General features: G+C 37.5%; 1 protein-coding gene across 3 annotated transcripts in view; it reads right to left on the bottom strand.

Moving 5' to 3' along the window:
- Positions 1-7,454: 7,454 nt before the first annotated feature.
- CHRM2 (cholinergic receptor muscarinic 2) overlaps positions 7,455-20,763 on the bottom strand; it is a 146,362-nt gene continuing 133,053 nt past the window's right edge. For all 3 annotated transcript variants that reach the window (XM_077850062.1, XM_077850061.1, XM_077850063.1), the window contains one exon: positions 7,455-13,089. In XM_077850062.1, coding sequence (XP_077706188.1) covers positions 11,642-13,042 — 1,401 coding nt within the window. In that variant the 5' untranslated portion in view covers positions 13,043-13,089 and the 3' untranslated portion in view covers positions 7,455-11,641. The remainder of the gene's footprint in view (positions 13,090-20,763) is intronic.

The raw sequence follows: 20,763 nt of genomic DNA, 5'->3' as shown, positions 1-20,763 counted from the left end.
TTTTGATAAACTACTTTTGAGATTTGAGTCCTGGCTGTACCAATACCAGCTATGGCAGTGGGTAATTACATGGTTTCATGGAGCCTCTGGATCCTTGTTTATAAAATGAGTATAATAATAATAGCTTCTTATACGATTTTATCCAGATCTAAGTGATAAAATGCCTGGCACATGAAATGAACTAGATCCATGTAAGGCCCCAATAATCTTCTTACTGCAACATGTAGCAAAACACTACAGAATTTAAGCCATGTCTCTGAAGGACAGAATAATTGTATTTTGGGGGATTTCAAAGTTCATTCTCTATTTGGAAGATGAGATCCACAAGGTCCAGAGATCTCATTTGTTTGAGTAAAGCACTGAATGGCCTGACTGGACACTGAGGGCTCAGCAAAGTGCAGTCTGAAAGGTCCTGGAAACTTCTGTCTCTATCACAGGTTTCCTCTATAAGAAGTGTATAAATACATGCCTTTACTGAGTACCCTTCTTTGTTGAGCATTCTACTGGGAAACATATAGTTACTAGATATTCCTTACATAAATATATATAGTTTACGGTGGTATTGCATACATGTAAATAGGGATTATCTATATCTGAAGAAATTAAATGATTTTTCTCAAGGTCATATAGCTAGGAAGTGGAGAAAATGCTGTCACTTAGAACAGTGACTATGTACTAGGCACTGTCTCAGGTAGACAGATGCAAATACCATTTTGTATTTACAAAGTTTATAGTCTACAAACAAAGACAAAAATTTATTTGAATAGTTCTATAAGCCCAAATAAAATTGCAGTTGTGAAAAATGCTATGGGTGCTATAGTGGAAAATTTGATGCAATCCGACAAGTTCAGGGGAGACATTTCTGAAAGTGCCATCTTTGACTTGAAGTTTAAAGAATTATCGGGAGTTAACCAGATAGTGAGGAGTCAGGAGAGCTTTCCCCACAAAGTTGTGCAAAGCTCATGTGCTAAGGCCTTTGGGCAGGAGAGGGCATGATGGGGGTGAGTGTGGCTTGTGGCGATGAGGCAAGAGCAACAAAGTCACCTAGGAGTGTGCTGGAAAGTGAGGATGGAGAGCGAGGAAAGGGGTCAGTCCATGAAGGGCTTACAAGTCAGACAAAGGTGTATGGACACGGCCAAAAGAACTCACTAACAAGTTTTAAGTGGGGAAGTAATGTGTTCTGATTTGTCTCCTGAAAAGCTTGCTCTGGTTGCAGGCTTGCAACCAAGACAGATGGAATGGGATTGAAGTGAATGTGGCAAGATCAGTTAGACTGCTTGCACTAACTAGTGGTTCTAGTGCAGATGTGAGAAGCTGAGGGGTAGATTAGACACATTTGATACTTAGGAGGTAAAAATGGGAGGACTTGAAGAGTGGTCGGGTGAAAATAGAGGGTGATGGCAAAGTGGCTCGTTTTGTGCACATAGTAGATGATGGGCTAAGAAACAGCAGAATGGGGCCTATTTTGTTAGTGAAATCATGAACTTGAGCTTGGATGTGGTACATTTCAGGTACGTTTGAGGCATCAAGAGGGGTTCTAAGGTAGACAGATAATAGTGTAGATGGTAGGGAAGACTGGGATGGAGGTGATATTTATGTCTTATCACATTTAAGAGGATAATAAAAGCTGAAGCCATGGATGGCATTGTGTCAGGAGAGAGTAAAGACAGGAGAGCGAGCTGAGGAACTTCAACTGCCCAGTGCATAAAGCAAAGTGTTTATGACCATTGTGGAAGCTACAGTGAATTCCTGCTTTTATTTTTATTTATGTTTACAGTGAGGAGAGAAAACAAACAGGAGGGGCAGAGGGAGAGAGAATTTCAAGCAGACACCTGGGTTGCGTGTGGAGCCAGACTCGGGGCTCAATCTTATGACTCTGAGATCATGACCTAATCGAAATTAAGAGTTGGATGCTCAGCCAACTGAACCACCTAGGAGCCCCAAGAATTCCTGCTTTTAGATGGAGGTAGGTGAGAATGGGTAGCACATGACATTTAATCAACCCTGATAATCAAATAATCTAAGTTTACCATAAGCTGTGTGTGAAAATACCGGAAGGAAATCCTTTCCTCCACCTGGAGTCAATGCTCACTGGTCAAGACAGTAATTTCCATTCACCATGGATGGTACTTCCTGGCCTATGTGGCCTGAGGACATTTGGTATTAGTTTGTGTGGGTTTTGGTTTGCTTCCCTTTGTTTGGAAGGAGGGAAGGAATTCCAGGTCAATGTCTCAAAATCAATTATTTGGGGGAAATCACACACAAAAAGGAAAGCTTGTCTACACACCTAGCCCAACGACGGTTTCTAGAAACCTGGGCAAATCTGGAGTCTCTCTTTCCAATATGTTAGATATTGGAGAAATGGAAAGCAGAGGACAGAAAGAGTGCTCTGGAGCACTTTTCATCTGGTAGATAAAGTGAAGTGACAGAGTAGAGTCAGAGCTCACACTAATTTGCATTAGAATTGGTACTTTTGGGGGGGGGGGGAAGACTTTGTACCAGTTGTATTCTTTCTTAAAGAGTATCCAGGAGTACTGGAGTCTGACTTCCAAAGTGCTCACAAATGTATTCTAAACATGCTGAATTATATGAAAAACAAATTCCTGTTGGATTTTTCTGACTGGTACAATGCTTTATTTAGGAATACAGCTTGGCCAAAACACATCCCAGGACATGGCGTGTCATTGTTAGTATCTTCTATTTCCTCTGTGCTGAATCAGGAACTCGGAATGTTTTTGTATTTGTGCATCATCAACATTTAAGACAGCACTCCTTTGGTATGTTGAGTATTTTTCACTGGTACATACTTCATTCCTTGCATTTGTGAATCACTTTCCATTAAATTCCTATTACCGTCTCTTTAAACATGTTCTTTTCTTTCATAAATAAAATGTATAAGTTAATTATACAAACTTGTATAAGTATATGTAATTTATATATATAAATATATTTATTTATATTATTTACATATATTATACATATATTATTACATATATTATATATGTAATTTATTTATAAAAATATAAATATATTTATTTATATATATTAACTATAAATATAGTTAATCCAATTTACAATAGCTTATTGTTAAAGATCCTATCAAGTTCACAGACACTTAAATAGCTGTCTTTTAATGTAGGATTTTAAAAAGACTAGGACTCTACACTATTGTGTATTTTTTTCCTTTAAGATTTTATTCATTCATTCATGAGAGATACAGAGAGAGAGAGGCAGAGACATAGACAGAAAGAGAAGCAGGCTCCTCGCAGGGAGCCCAATTTGGGACTCCGACCCTGGACCCGGGATCATACCCTGAGCCAAAGGCAGACGCTCAATCACTGAGCCACCCAGGCGTCCCTACATAATTCGGTATTTCAAATGAATGTTGTATTTCTTACTCTTTAATAAAAAGCGAAGCAGTGGAAACAAACGAGGAGGATACCAGGTTCCTTTGTCACAACAGGTCTCAAAGAGTTGTTTAGCTAGTATAACCTTATCATCCTAATTTGTCAGTGACATAAAATATTTAAGCTGTACACGGCCAAGGAATCTGTTAAAGGGTCTGTTACAATGTGCTTCCTAACAGAAGTGTGTTCACTGAACATCAGCTTTAGCTCCATTTTACATCATGTCTGAAACTTCCAATTATTTTATTCTTCCTCAGTCCTCAAGCTTGTGATAATGTGGTTTCTCACACTCGGAATGTTTAACAGGATTTAGCGGGCTTCAACTGCTTGATTTAGATCCAAGACTTAATCATGACAAGTTGCCAGCTGATGATCGTGTCACTCACATCCCCACAGGGCCTGGTTTCAAACAGCATGTTGATATGCCCTGAGCTCTTCTCAAGGCGACTGAGGGCCAATGTCCACTATGCTGGGAACAGTGGTGGGAAGGCCCATGAGACCACAGAGGAAAGGAAATTGGTGTCATGTTGCTTGGAAAAAATACATTTGGAAGCCATCATGTACATTGATTTTTTTGTTGTTGTTGCTTAAAGCCATATTTTCGCCCTTTGTCTGTATTTTTGCTAAGTTGTTTTGTTTTGATATTTAAAACATGTGTCATTGTAAGCAGTTGTATTTTTTTAATGCCTTTTTGCTTTCCGGAGTAGCAATGTCAACTACAACAAAAATTAAAAACAAGCTCTAGGGAAACAATCATTTTTGTGTTTGACACTTAGAATGTTTATAAAAATTACTTAAAACATTAGTAAAGACTTTAGCAAAAATACTAAAAAGAGATGAAGGAAATGAGTATACAAAAAATAGAACTTGGAAAAGAAGAAAAAAGAAGTTCTATTAAATATTTATTTTTATTCCTTTGAGAGACCTTGGGGGTAAGTTTTTCCCTCACCCGGATGTCTTATTTGTATTGTTCCTGTTTTATTCTTAATTTCATCTTTATGGTTATCTCTTCTGCTTAAATAGAAAGTTGTTCGGATTATTATTTCTATGTAGGTTAAGCTACCCAAAAGAGTTGAAAAGAAATGGTTTTATTCAGCCATTTAGTAGCTGGGGTTTAAATGTTCTCTTGTACTTATTCATTAATAAACAGAATGAGGAGGATCCCAAGAAGAGCAAACATAACCTGGTTGGTAATCTTATTTTTCCTGCAAGATAAGACTTGCATTCCTGGTTTCTTGTTGGTTTTTCAGGATACCAGACATTTGGACTATTAGATCATCTGGTGCATATTCAGAGTAAATATCACTTGTGTTTTTATACCGTCCACAAGGATAAAGAGGTATGAACCTAAAAAAGAATGTCTGAGAGGGATTTTGGGATAAATGTGCTGAGAAACCATTATTTTTTTTCTTGTACATAGCTCTCTTTATAGTCAGTTTGCTATCAAACCATATTATATAGTTGTTCAGCGTTTGGGGGTGCCCATCATTAAGATATATACTTTTAAATATGTGTTTTAGGTGTTATGATAGATCTTAGGTATGTTTTCCCACTATGACTTCACATAATTGCTTCCTTCAGAGAGATTATCTTCAGATGCCTGGGATGTGTTGCTGGCAAAATGTTCTACAAAGCTAAAAGGTATTGATCCTAACAGCTTTGAGAACATTCTGCAATTTACTGATCATAGTACAGAGTCTTTTCTTTAGTACCACTTGGCTGACCTGAGTTCAATGTCTTTGCTAGCAGAGTTCCAAATGCTTTTGAAAATAGTGGAAAGGTCATGCCTCTGGGCACTGTCAAGGTAAATAAGGTGAAACTTGTGTTTATATGCATGTATGTCTTGTTGGTGTGTATTTGTGTGAGTGTGCATTATGTGTTTATGTGTATGAGTGTGTGTTAAAAAGAGGTTGAAAAATTCCTTCTAGAATGCAAATATTTTCTTTTAACCTAACATTACTTCTAAACAAAATAGTGGAAGGATTCATTTTGAATGCTCATATGAGGAGAATGTGTTTGCATACATATTCTATATGATGTTGGAGACAACATAAAATATATTTTTAAAGCATCTTCTATTGGAGATATCACAGAATTCAAGCTTCTGCTGTGTTTGTCTTTAAACTTGGGTATGCTAATGGTTCTTCAAGTAAATTTATCAATGTAGTTATTTTTAATCTCTGGTGTTAAAAGTTTCCCAAGAGGCAGAAAATATGAAGCCCCTATTTGTAAGTCAACAAACTTTATGTCTAAGAAAAAAAAAATTCTCTCCCATGGATAGTGTTTTAAATATAAAGTTTTCACAGTCTGTAACAGATGTCTTACTAATTATCATAACACTTTGGTGAAAGTTTTCATCATACTATCAAAGGTAGTCATTTTCAGAGTTCACATCAGGATCTCTGGGGTACTTGTAGAGATTCTCAGACTCCACTTCAGACCTACGATGGGGCCCAACAGGTGATTCAATATCAGGCTGAAGTTTGGGAACAGCTGACCCATGACATAATACAACATGGCCCTGGCAAAGATCCTCACATCATCACAAACGTAGGCACCTGCTCTGTATTAAAAGGCAGTAAGAACGGTAAGATTTATAATATGAAGAAAATTACTTTGAAGAAGAGTGAATCATAATGTTCATCTTTTTTGTACAACTAATGCAACTATTATCCAGATTTGAACTGGCCACCCCTGCGATCTCCATTGTAATTCTTCCTGGACACAGACAAACAATTTACCACAAACACCATCCATCCCTTATCTTATAATAGTGACCTCTAAAAGAATATTTATTTTAAAAAATCCTTCAATAAAATCTCCGAAGATACGGACATTTCTAATAAAGGTATAGTTTAAGGATTTGGATGAGCTACTGGGTAAATGGTGCAAATTCAGAAGATGGATGCCTTTTTGGTCTCTGCAATTTCCCATGACTTACTGTGTGTGTGTTTAGGAAGCGAAAGAACAGATTTTATACGATGTCACTTATTTAATAAATCTCTACATTCCGCAACTTACCACATTTTGTTTCTTCAATTTTTGATTGAAAAAGACTGATATGTGTTATAACATGGAAAATTCTTCCTCTATGATGGCAAGGTATTTTTCCTCTCTCAGTATTTGCAACCACCTGGTCAGGAATAACATTTGACAATTCATCAATAGAGTATTCAGTCAAATTCTAAAAAATGAAATGAGAACATTTCATCGGAACAGTAAGAAACCAATGAGAATTGATAGAAAACTCCATTGTTTTCTTTCATTTGTTTTTCTGGAAATGATTTTGGTTTCGTAAGAGACCACAATGCACAAGGGTGGATTGTGATAAAAGTAAAATTTATGAAGTGGGTAGACAGTGAAGCATGTTATAAAATTTGCAAAGAAAACTGGAATTCACTGAAAATCATCTCTCCCATTGCATACCTTGGTAACTAAACACCAATAGAGATCTTAGAGATGTTCAGTGTTTCTGCTTTTTTTATTAAAATGCAAGTGTCTCTTGGGATGGCATGCCGGTATCAACTAAAATTGTAACAGTATTTGTTAACTAGGAACTCATGCTAATGAGCCAAAGAAAATGTTCTGGGGAATGTGAGTACTTGAGTGGGCTATGATAGGAAGAGAAGTGCTAGGGAGAAAATGTAGGGCATTAAGAAACAAATCACCTATTTCATCATTTCTTGGAGAACCCTGCAATATCATACTACACTAGGAATTTCTGGCATTTAATGTATGGGATGCTGTATTGGGCTCAATCTGCAAAGAATGGTTTATAAAATGCAGTGCTTGTTCCATTTTTTACCTTGCTTCTTGGAATGAAAACCATTCTGAAGGTCATCTTTTCCTCCTTGTAAGATTATTTTTTATTTGACAAAAATCAGTTAATTTGGAGGAGAGCAAAGCTGTATGTCAATGAATTGGTTGCAAGCTCATCAGGCAATCAGACGTGAGATCAACACAGCTGTTGGAACAGTAACAGCCAGGAAGATTCTAGTCACAGGCCAGTCGGGAGCACAGGAGCAAAGAGATTCTTGTCACATGCGGTGACACCAGCAAAGATTTATTAATATATTCCTCCAAAAGATATTTAAAATCAGTGCCATGCTTTCAAAGCTTATAAAACAGCTTAATAGTAACATGGGTAGGGTTTTGGCTGTTCTTAAACCTCTTCCTTCATAAGCAAATACTACTTTAAAAAAACTGGGCATATAAAAATCTAGTTTTGTTATTCTCTGAAGCAACATATACTATATTGCATATTAAGATTTTGTGTATAATATATTTATTTGCATACAGAAATATGTATTTCTATTATACATTTCATTACTTTATTTATAGAATATGTATATTAAGCATACAGCATATTCCAGAAAGATACATTAAATATGCACACAGTTCATGCTGCAGCGTGCACCCTTTTAAAAGAAGCATATTTAAGAGGCATGGTATTATATATACATGCTGAAAATACACTTTGCACAATTCATCCAGCTTTGGGTGCTTCCCTAATCTACTGGCAACACCAGTGCTGTGGTTGTTGAAAGGGATATCATCAAACTGGGGAAAGGCAACTACCAGTGAACTAAGTAGGAGAAAATAAAAGTAGATTGCATTTCTAAGTATGTGTTGCCATCATTTTGAATTCACGTCTTCCCCAATGTCAGATCTCCAGGATCAAAAAAGCAGTGAATGGACAAAGAGCAGAAGTATTTGGGACCCCCCAGCTTCCACATTCAGATGGGAAAGCTTATCCCATGTGACTTATTATATTGGCAACTTGGTCCTAACACTTGGGAGTTGGTATTAAATTAATGCAAACTGGTAAAGGGAAATCATTTCTTTAAAGAAATGAATTGGCTTTTTGACATTCTTAATCTCCTCTTCTTATAAGACCACTCTGGAATATTTACATTATTGCTATGAGGAGAGAAGAAATTCTTGACAAATATTCACCTTTCCAGTGAAAATAAAGGAGATGAATCATATTGTTTCTGAAAAGAGGCTCTTAATGTTTTTGAAAGGAAAAATGGCAGCTCCAATAGAAACTGACCACATCAACTGCAATCATTTTCATGGCCAATTACCAGCAACCTCAATTGACTGTGTGACAATCATAATGGGACATGATGATGTTGGAAACAATGTGCTATGTGCATGATCTGGTGATTCTGGATATCTCGATGTCTCTTGTGTTCCCAATCTGTGAATTACAAATACACCAGACTCATGGATGACAGTGTGTCTGATACACAACTGGTGAGCACTACCTTTTTCAAATAGGTGAGCAATTTACACTGATATTCTAATAGTGATACAGGATTATTTTCCCATTTATACAAAGCAAGCTCTAGAATTCCTTAAAGTAGACCAGGGTTTCTTGACTTTGGCACTTTGACACTTTGAGCCAAATAATGCTTAGCTGTGTGTGTGTGTGAGGGGGAGGATATCCTGTACACTGTAAGCTGTTTAGCAACCTCCCCGGGTTCTATCTATCAGCTGCCAGTAGCTCTCCCCCAAGTTGTGACCACCAAAAGTGTCTAGACATTGTTCAATGTCCCCCGGGGAACAAAACTGTTCCTGTATGACAGCCACGGGAATGGACAAATCCAGCAATAGTTAGTGCAAGCCTTTGAATACAATCTCTGCGTCTTTCTAATCATCTACCATGTTCAGTATTCTTCCCATTTCTCTGATTCCAGTTGACAAGGCTTCCATGATGTGTCAGTCTATATTCACTTCCTTGCTGTAATGCGTGATGGTTTCTCTTTCAGCAAGGTTGTGGTGGCTGTGGCGAAGATCAAGAACAGAAGGAAGGAAGGGAGGATGTAATGGCAATGAAGAGCAAGAGGCAGTTTGATTCACGGTGAGCTGAATTGTTAGAGTGGACGAGAAAAGACCCGAATCGAGAATCCTGAATTCTTGAATCCAAAGAGTTCATCCCAACTAGAGCTGAATCTACATCATAATAGCACAACAAGTTACTAAGTGAAATATTCATCCAGTCACTTGTTTCATTTACAGCAAACCAAACAGCTCATTGGCTTGATGTCCCTTCCATTCCACTGATTCACTGATTTGAAAAAATAAAAGCAAATATGGATTTAAAATTGTAAACATTTACATTGAAGTAACTGTAGAGTAAAGGAATCTCAATGAACTGATACTGCGTATTTATATATAGGAGATTTGTAGGGGGGATGACCTGACCGAAGTTATTCAAACAGGAAGTTATTTTTATAAAGGGTAAGTTACATATAACTATTGTTCACAATTCGCTTCTTACTAACTATTCTTTTTTGTTGTTGTTTGCCTTGTGCTTTTTTTTTTTTTTTTGACTCTCAAAATTGTTGAGGTGCCATCAATGAGGCAAGTCACACAAAACAACTCTAAAGTGCTAAGGTTTAATACTGAAAAAGTAATCATGCTACTCACATTGGTATTACTGGTCAAGATATCATAAGGCCCATAAATCTAAAATGCAAAATAGGATATTTGAAGTGGGTTTTATAAACTTGATTTCTATTGGTTGGGCCATTGTTAGAAAATCTGATTTTAAGACTATAGCACATACAGTAAGAAAAAAAGCTGAGGGATAGAAATAGCTAGACGTGAATCATTACAATCATATATTTCTTAGGGGTACCAAATAAGAAGTCTCTACATGGACAAGATTCTATATAAAGCCGCCATTTGGGTAATAGTTCCTGATCTGACTTTTTATGGTCTAGAATTAAAGAAATAATGAGAAGTGACATAGGCACAGCTACCTACATTCTTCTTCAGATTTTGATGATCTTACTTGGCCTCTGTTAGTTATCCCCTACATTTCTGCCACAAAGATTACTATACTTCTATGGACAGAATTTTGAAGATAAAAAGTTTTAGGAAGAATTAACAATTTGAGGAAGATGGAATATGTGGTTTCAGGAAATGTTTTTAAAGACTTTTTCCTCCTCCGTGGGACAGAGGATGGCTATAAACAACCTCACTGGACTATACACTGAGTATCACTCATTAGCAGGTATTAAAGAGAAGGCCTTATTCTCTTGGGACTGACCCCAGAAGTCATTGGTGCCATGAGAGTATGTTAATCCTATTTTGGATTAAAGCAGCTTCATCCTGCTGACAAAGGCCAGAAGTTCATGTTTTACAAGTTAGCATTTCATACATGGGTCAGGCAAATTCAGGTTGAAACAGAATGCCCTCTCAGCCTTCTCTCTTCCTTTTGCAAAATTCATCTGGCCTCAGTAAACTTTCTCTGCCTTCAAATGACTATTTAATTTGACAAAACCTCAATTTAAAAAATGACTTTGGTTTCTCAAGCATGTGTATGTATTGGTAGGCTATCCGATTAACATAAGAAGCTCGTTTAAGAGAAAGCCAGATTGGTGAAAACATTTCACTTAAAGGTTCATAAGCAAATTAAATGCTTATAGGCTTTTATATTCCCAAAGAATGCGAAGGGCACAGTGGGCAGGGGTGAAAGCCCATTTTCATGGCCGTGTCTGGTTGTATTTAGTGAAAGTCCTGCAGATTTTGCCCTTACCCAATGTAGAACAGGGAAATATAAAAACCAATGCCATAATGAGAAAAATAATGATGTGATCTAGCTATGGTTTTTACTTGTTTGCTTTCTTTTGATTGTGGGAGAAGGAAAAGGTATGGGGAAAAGAGCATTTATTATGTCGCAATTCTCCAAATAAAACTGTAACAAAAGAATAATATGTGCTTAACACTCTGGAGACCATTTCTACATCCTGTTTTGATCCTCTTTCTTCACTTCTCCATTGTGTGATGTCTATTTCCTTATGTTTAAGTCTCCATGTTAGCTTGTCACTGTGGCATTTCATCCTCGTATGGACACGCAGGAACAAAAAAGAGGTGGGGAAAAAAAAGGAGTGAGGTTATTCTTCTTGTGCAGGATAAAATTGTAGATTCAGAAGCCCTTCTTCAAGAGAGTACGGGAAAGCGTAGATTGTCCCTTAAATCTACAACTCCAAGCATGTCTCTTTCATGGTCTCATTGCTCCGAAACTGACAGGGTTTATAAGGTGCGGGTTTCTCAAACTGGAGCATAGGCACGATAAAAGTGTCACTGTTAGGCTCCTTAATTGCACATTCCATAATAAGACTATAAAGTGCAATGGCAGAGATTTTTAAAACTGGGAGCTCTTTTTATCCCTTTTTTTCCCCCAAGCTCCCCTGACCACTTTCCTTCTCTACAAAGATGTTTTACCTTGTAGCGCCTATGTTCTTATAATGACACATGAGAAGATGTTTAAAGGTCTTCTTGAAGGTGGCGTTACAAAGTGCATAGCAGGCGGGATTGATGGTGCTGTTGATGTAACAAAGCCAATAACCAATTGTCCACACTGTGTTGGGGATGCAGGGTGCACAGAAGGTGTTAATGAGCACCATGACATTGTATGGGGCCCAAGTGATGATGAAAGCCAACAGAATAGCCAAGATTGTCCTGGTCACTTTCTTTTCCCGGGATGGAGGAGGCTTCTTTTTGGCGGGCTGCTTAGTCATCTTCACAATCTTGCGAGCTACAATGTTCTGTTTTTCATCTCCGTTCTGACCTGCAGAACCAACTAGTTCCACGGTGGTATTGGTTGGGGTACACGAGTCACCCTTTTGGGTCTTGGTGACAATTTTGATGCATGTTTGCTTAGAGTTCTCATCTTTGGAATGGCCCAGGGAAGTGGAGACGGTGTTCTCATCCTGGGTTACTTCATCATCTCTCATATTAGAGGCTACGGCACTGACTGAGGTGGAATCGTTGGAGCTCTCTTTCTCCTCTCCCTGGACACAGTTTTCGGTCACAGCATCTCTGGGGGCTTTGCCATTCTGGATTTTGTTGTGCTCCAGGCCATCATCACTGCCAGGCATGTTGTTGTTGTTTGGCTTCACTATCCTCCCTTGTACCAGACTTGGAGAAACTGGGTCTTGGTTAGCCACAGGCTCCTTCTTCTCCTTCTTTATCCTGCTCTTGCTGGCTCGAGATATGTGCCAGTATAACACAGTCATGATGATCACAGGCAAATAGAAGGCTGCGATGGCAGTACCAAAGGTGACAGCAGCATTGGAGAAAAACTGAATATAGCATTCCCCATCCTCCACAGTCCTCACCCCTACAATGAACTGCCAGAAAAGAATGGCTGGGGCCCAGAGGATAAAGGAGAGGACCCAGGCAGCTGCAATCATCATACCTGCCATTTTCGTGGTCCGCTTGACTGGGTAGGTGAGCGGTTTTGTGACACAGAAGTACCTGTCAAAGCTGATAATGAGCAGATTCATCACTGAAGCATTGCTGACCACATAGTCCAGGGCTAGCCAAAGGTCACATACCACAGGTCCCAAAGGCCAATAGCCAATCACAGTGTAGAGGGTGTACAAGTTCATGGAGAAAACACCAATGATGAGGTCAGCACAGGCCAAGCTGAACAAAAAGTAATTGTTGACGGTCTGGAGGTGACGGTTGACTTTAATGGAGACCATGACCAGGATGTTCCCAATAATGGTCACCAAACTGAGGGATCCAGCCACGAGGACTATAAACACCACTTCAAATGTCTTATAAGGACTGGTCAGGGCCAGGCCATTGCTAGAAGAGTTTGTTGAGTTATTCATTTTTTGTCCTCTAATCAGTAGCCAAGTAGCCAAATACACATTTAAACCTGCAGGGAAATAGAATAAAATTAACAAATATAAACAGTGCATTAAGATATATCAGATTTCTTGCTTCTGAACCACAATTTTTTCTCCCAAATCTTCATTCCTTCCCTCCTATGTTTATTGTGTCTCTCTGCCCCAATTTCCCATATAAAAGGCAAAGATATTAACTGGAGGATTCAAATGATCCTTGCAGGCTGGCAATGTATTTGAAGTCTGATAACATTTTGAATGTGTCCGTATCTAGATACGAGTATCTATCTATCAATTTAACTGAGTATACTATCTAAAAATTTTTTTAAGATTTTATTTATTTATTTATTTATTTATTTAGAGAGCATGAGGGTGGGGAAGGGCAGAGGAAGAGGAGAGAGAGAATCTCAGGCAGACTTTGCTGAGTGTGGAGCCTGACGTGGGGCTCGATCTGATGACCCTGAGATCATGACCTGAGCCTAATCAAGAATCGAGTGCTTAACTGACTGAGTCATGCAGGCACCCCTGACTACACTATTGGCAAATTAAACTGAATGAACTAAAGTTACATGTAAGACAAAGCATCAAGAGGCTTCTGGTATGTACATAAAAACTAATAAGCCGATGGGAGGAAGAAAGTAAAAAAAATCTTATAATATTGAGTATGTGACTTTTATAGTCAATAGTACCTTTCCACCTGGTAGTTTAAGTCTTTTTCGTAATGATACTGATATGGATATCAAGGATAACAAGGATAAGACAGTAATAATTCATTAGCCAGTATCCTTCCCCCAGTGACTATTATTTTTCTCTGATCATTGTTTTACACTTATAATTAGTATCACATACCTAACATTTCCAAAACTCTATGCCCTGCAGAGGAAGTTATTTATTCAATGCTTATTGACAATGATTATGTGAGTTTTTTGAATGTTTTATTTTTCAAGTCACTATCAAATTTATTATTCTACTGTTCTTCCTGCCAAATCTTTGGTACAGTCAGGCTAGGATTTATATTTGTTTGTCAGAAGAGGGAACTGAAGCCCAGAAAGAGTCAGTAGTTTTATGTAAGGACACATATCGAGTCAATCACAGAGATAAGACTATGAACAAACCTCGGTTTGTTCAAGAATTTACTCATTCACTTTATCCTCACATACCTACTGAGCAACTTCTCTGTATTAGGCATTTGTTATAGGCTGGTATTCAGTGATGATTAAGACAAAGTTCCCATCGGGGAGAGGCGTGTGCTCTAGTGGCAGCCAGGGGTCACTGAAGTAGCAATTATTAAACCTGAGTGTCCTTTCTGCTGTTGTGTTTCAATAAACACATAATTATCATTTTTCAGCAATATCACCAAAGTCTGGTGACAGACTACATCTAGGAAGTTCTAGTTATGCCAATGTGCACAGAGGTCTCTTCAGGGATGGTTAAATAACTTATGAAATACTCTGATAATGGAACAGTATGCAGCCATTAAAACAAAGTGGCAGATACATGTGTTCTGGCATTGGTGGGCAAAGTTAGAGTTAGAAGATGGGATGATGAAAGCAAGACTCAGAACATTATAGAATAGAGTTCTATTTAAGCAGAAAGGTGATTACGTCTATGATACGAATCTGTAGATCTTGAGGAAACACTGAAGACTTTACTTAGAAAATGCTGTTAATGTTGTTAACATCATTTAATGATGTTAATAAAGTGTGACTTACCATTTTGCCTTCCAAAATTATACATGAGGTGTCAGATATTGTACCGAGAAAAAGGGACTTACAAAGTGTCATTTGCTTTTAGCATCAGATGGTTCAGAATACTGCCCAATGCTTCCATTATGAATATATCCCCTCATAATTAACCCAAATGCAGATTTCCAGGCTCACTCCAGAACTCCTGATTCAGAACTGTAAGCCATGTTAGGAAACACTTTCAAAGCCTCTCCTGTTGGTCCCTTATGTATCATCCCACCCTTGAATACCACCACCTATCTCTCTGGGCTTGGTCCTCATCCATCACATCAACATTCCCAGTGTCTCATGTGTATTATATTTAGGAGTAAACACCTTCTTCCATAGTCCATTCCTCCCTGGGTTTTATGAAGAGTTTGCTTTTGCTAAAGCATAACACAATAAGCAAACACTGGAGAACTTGAAACGTATCCCCCAGCAGATACGGGAGGACTACCCCAGTCAGAGCCTTTAGGTTTCCACTTTTATAGATTCCCCTGCTCGTTCCTTGACCCATGGAACAGTGATTGATATACCTAACTAGGATTTCTCTTCTTCACTGGAAAAGCAGTGAATTTTGGCTTCTGAGTCTTCCTAGTTCTACCATCCAGCTCACTGCCTCAAATGCAATTGGTGCTCAAAAATGTTTATTGAATCAAAACAGGATTGACAATTAGTATTATTAATTCAATCTCTGCTTACCCAGTGGAATTGTTTCATTAACATTTCTCTTTTTTTAATATTTTATTTATTCATGAGAGACAGAGAGAGAGGCAGAGACACAGGCAGAGGGAGAAGCAGGCTCCATGCAGGGAGTTTGACGTGGATCTCCATCCCGGGTCTCCAGGATCATGCCCTGGGGTGAAGGCGGTGCTAAACCGCTGAGCCACCCGGGCTGCCCAACATTTCTCTTTAACAGCACTTTTTAATTTTTTTTTGGTCATGATTCATACAACTGTTTATTCACAAAATTTATTTGAACAAAGTGATTTCACTAATCCAATCATTATTCCAGTGATTCCTTATTAGCTAAGGTAACTGGAAGACAGGATCCCGACTCGCTTATAAACTTGCTTTTGTCTGCTCATTAAATTCATTGGCATTTTTTGAATTGAGTTGTATTCACATTACATTTGTGAAATTACATTTCACAAATTGTTCATTTTAATACATTTTGATTGAAAAACACCAAACATTTACTTTCTGAATGTTCTGTTTGACACTTTATTCTTCACATTCATTTTAATAAAATGTAGGACTATATTTATTTTCACTTTAAAAAGACTTTTGGTGACTTCCTCTGGAGAATAATGTATAAATATGACATTTTGTCAAAAATAGGTCTCTTATTTTGTGGATTAAGAAATGGTAAGAGTAAGTGATTTGTCCACAGTCATCTGGCTTTTGCCATTGCTTATGCTAAGAATAATATCTGTGATTATTCTAAAACATCAGAATAGTATAGAGATGTATGATTCTATTTATTTGCTAGTTTTATTGCCTCCCTCCCTCCTCTGCCTTTCTTGTTTAGAATGAACATACATTACATTTCGGCTAAAAACAACAACAACAAAAGCCCCCAAAGAACAAAGAATCCAGAAAGCTAAAAGAAAACATAGTCTTGGGACTTTTAAACACATGTTACTTCACCGTATATTGACAACTCTAAAATATATAAACACGTCTATGATCCCCTTGATCTGAAGACAGAAGCTCAGTTTCAACACTACTGAGTGAAAAGTCTGCAATTAAAACTCACATCCTCACCTTTGAGCTAGATGTTCGTTCTGTTTCCCTTCTCCACTTGAGAATTATACTTTATCCATAACATGTGAAATTGTCAGGCATCTGTAGAATGGGGAACTTTACCCAAAGGCTGCTGGCTAAGCCACACTCTGTCTGGGGGACCTGGAACTCTTACCCAGGGAAAACATAACAAATTTACATAATAACCTACTTTCTTGCTATCAATATCCTCTAAATTCTTAGAGTTCTAATATTTGCTCTTTCATACCAAAGCCATATGTAAAACTGGAAAACAATTCACTTAGAAGCAAGCACAAATGTCTGAGGGATGGCACTCCTTTGATCCCCTGTGGTGCACCAGGTATGGAAGGCCTGCCGCTCTTCTGTGAAAGAAAACAGCTTCTGATTGTCACCCTCTTCCCACTTCTGCTGTTTACATTTCTGTAAAAGTTTTTATTTCTGGTGTGGCATCCTAGGGTTTTATTAAAGCAAAAACTGTTACATCATTGATGAAATAACATAATCACAACTAAACAATGAAGGTGAGCTTCAGGATTCAGTATGTGAAGATGGCAAGTGTGTAACAACCATTTGGTATTTTACAAGGTTAGCATAGGACTAAGTTTTGAAAATATTATGGAAACTTATGAGAAAAAAAATGTTTCCAGCCTTAGGTTTTGTACTACTTACTTGACTCTATATCTAGCAGTGAGGAATGCATCATGCTTTAATATTATCCTTGCAAAGTTGTGAGTGCTAATCTCTACTCTTAATTATTAGCTGTGAGAGTCTGATCATGTCACCTTGAACCTTAATTTTCTTTTTTTCTTAAACAAGAATAATAATAACCCTACTTTTCTTCTGGAGCTGTGGGAAAGTTCAAAGTGAGATAACGTCTCTGAAACACGATCTTTAAGTGTTAACATTAAGTGCCATTAGTATTTACATTTGTTAAATGGGTATAAATTAATCACTTTTCTTTATAGTTAGAAGAAAAGTGTGTGTGTGGGTGTGAAGCAGACTAAGAGTAAGGAGGTGTAGTGGTAAGTGATAATACTGAATTATCTATGATATCAGGTTATCAATAATATTAAATCACCCATGATGTCACAGCAACTCCTGAAGTGATTGTTATTATTATACACTTTTTTATACATGTTGAACAAAAGATCAAAGAATTAAGTTATTTGAGATTCAAACCCCAAGTGCCAGATCCAGATTTTGCTACAAATATTTATTATTTGTCTGAGGAGCAATCTTACTTGGCAGCACATTTGTGCCCCAAATATTTATTCCTCTAACCTACCATGACTAAGTCTTTTGCCCTAAATTCAACTTGGGTCCTTGGTTTAGACAACAGAGGATCATCGTGTCTGGGCTAAAACTGTGACTTATGGGCAGGAGAAGTTCACAATAAGATACAGAAGAGTAGGTAAGGTTCCTGATTATGTAAATATAGGACATTTAAGATTTGAAACATTTTCCTAAAAGCAATCATCAGAAAACTATGTCACCATGTGAATTAACATATAACCTCTTGCCAAAGTATTCATATCAATTACACAGAAGTTCAATAACATTTCTATGAAGTTATGGAAAGAATGCTAATTAAAATGATTTAAAAAATAAATTCTGATATGTATTTAGGTACACAATGGAAATTAAATGTAAAAATGGGATTTTCTCCACACTCTGATATATTATATATATATATATACACACATATATATATATCAGCATGCCTGATATATAATGATCTCTTCATAGGTGCTTTTACAGTGTAATAAGCTAATCATATATTTATCAACATCTGGGTAACCTAAGTGTTAGAATTTTTTGCATGTTATTTAATTATCACAATAACCCTGGAAAGAATTATCATCTTTTCCAGTTTTATAGATGACAATGATTAGAGAGCTGGCAAGTACTAAGGCTATGGTTCAAATTTAAGTATTGACTCCTAGGGCTAAGTTTTTCCCACTCAGCCACCCATGACAAGAAACTTGATTAATTGATTGATTAATTTAAAGATTTTATTTATTTATTCATGAGAGACAGAGAGAGAGAGGCAGAGACACAGGCAGAGGGAGAAGCAGGCTCCATGCAGGGAGCCTGAGGTGGGACTCGATCCCAGGACTCCAGGATCATGCCCTGGGCTGAAGGCAGCACTAAACCGAGCCACCCGGGCTGCCCGGAAACTTGATTTAATAAATAATAATAATAATTTTCTACAAAAATAAGTTGGGAAGCCTGGGTAGCTCAGTGATTGAGCGTCTGCCTTCGGCCCAGGGTGTGATCCCGGAGTCCCAGGATCGAGTCCCGCATTGGGCTCTCTGCATGGAGCCTGCTTCTCCCTCTGCCTATGTCTCTGCCTCTCTCTCTCTGTCTCTCATGAATAAATAAATAAAATATTTTTAAAAAAAGAATAAGAAAAGTCAGAAGAAAAAAAAAGAGAGAGAGAGAGTCCATGAATGATAACCGGAATCCAGAGAGAAGATACGTAATTATACAACAAAATTTCAGAACAAGAAATCAAGAGGAAATCACATGAAGTTGACTTTATAATTGTTTATATTTATTTAACTTTTGTTTTTCAAATGTAATCTTGGTGTATATTACTTTTTATAGATTTCTAATTTCTGCTGCTATTTGAGTACATTACCAAAAATGGCAGTATGTTCTGAGTGTTCTCTGTCCATGTCTTTCACACTGAGATCTGAGACACAGCCTAACTGTTGAGCAAAGATGAGCGATAAAATCATCAGCCTCACCAGGGTTGCCAGGAAGTCCTTCAACTGATAGAGCAATAAGGCCCAGGGTAGCTTTTTAAATTATACACAGAAGGGCTAAATATGCAGTCTATTCTGAGATAATTAAAAGTCTACTTCAACAATATTGTGCCTAGATATCTAGTTTTCAGTAAAAAATGCTGCTATTTCAGAAAATATGAAAACAATAAGGATGATACAATATAGTATCTTAGAGAAACATCGGACTCTTCGTTAGGAGCGAGAGTACCTACTACCAAGGAGCTAGCAGAGACTTTCCCATCATTTCCTCTCCATCTTAAGAATGAGATGTGGTCATTTTACACTGTGTTATCACCAGTTATTTAACATGTGGAGCCTGTGTTTAATTTATATATATTTCAAAAATATAATATATTGTATAATAATCTGCTGAGTAAGATACTAACTGTAAAATTTCCCTGACATTGGAGAAATAACCATTGGGGTATACAGCCTATATTTTGTAAACATTCAATTAATCCCATTAGATTATAAATAGCGTTGGTACAGGTATTTAATAGGCTTTGGGAATGTTCCTTCATCAATGATCAATCACTCCTGCCATGAATGAGGGTGGGGTGAAAAAGAAAGAAAAACAAGAGAAACAGAGAGAGATTATAAAGAAGTCTGAGGAACAAAGTCCCCCCTTTTAAAGAAAGTTTCCATTTGGAGACCAAAGCAGTAGATAACACAGTTAGTCTATATTAGGACGACCCCTACAAATCTTGAATGTCTTTCAATTTTACTTACAAGTTTGAGAATGATCTGGTCTGGGGCTCAGGGGACAGTGCAGCTCTGATAGCTGAATACTGATGTTCCACACTCCGGTTCTTTGACAACATCAGGTCGAAATGGAGTAAATTTCCACTTTTTCCTCCCATTTTCATCAGGTTTCTCTTTAGCCAAATGACACATTATGAGCGAGTATACATATTGAGAGATTTCTCACAACTCCTGGATTTTACTACATGAGGAGGAGCTGTGGTGGGTTGGGGGCCACAGGAGCAACAGGGGCCCTGTTAGAAACCAGGGCTATCTCTGCTTTTTTTTTTCAAATTTACTCTAAAACACCTTATTGAATTTCTTTTTTTTTTTTTTCCTTATTGAATTTCTTTTGTGGGCAGATCTTATGCCTTCAAGGGCTTCAGAGGATGGAAGTGAAGGAGGAATGAATGATCAAACAAAATCAAACACATTCTTGTCCATAAAGAGCTTATAATCTCAGAGAGACAAATTACTGATGGGATTTCCAGCTACCCAAAACAACCCTGGGCCAATACAATGACAGGTGTCAAGACTCAGAATGCATGGAAGAAGGCTGGTCAGGTTTGTGTGTGACATTTATATATATTGTGTAATATGTAAATATGTATGTTTTATATATATATTTGTATATATCTGTACACGTATTACTATGTTCTCAAGGTTCTGCATTATATTACATTTC

Source organism: Canis aureus, chromosome 15 (genome assembly GCF_053574225.1).
Source record: "Canis aureus isolate CA01 chromosome 15, VMU_Caureus_v.1.0, whole genome shotgun sequence".
Classification (NCBI taxonomy): Eukaryota; Metazoa; Chordata; class Mammalia; order Carnivora; family Canidae; genus Canis; species Canis aureus.
Note: the sequence above shows the minus strand (reverse complement) of the source record. Positions and strands in the feature narration are given on the sequence as shown.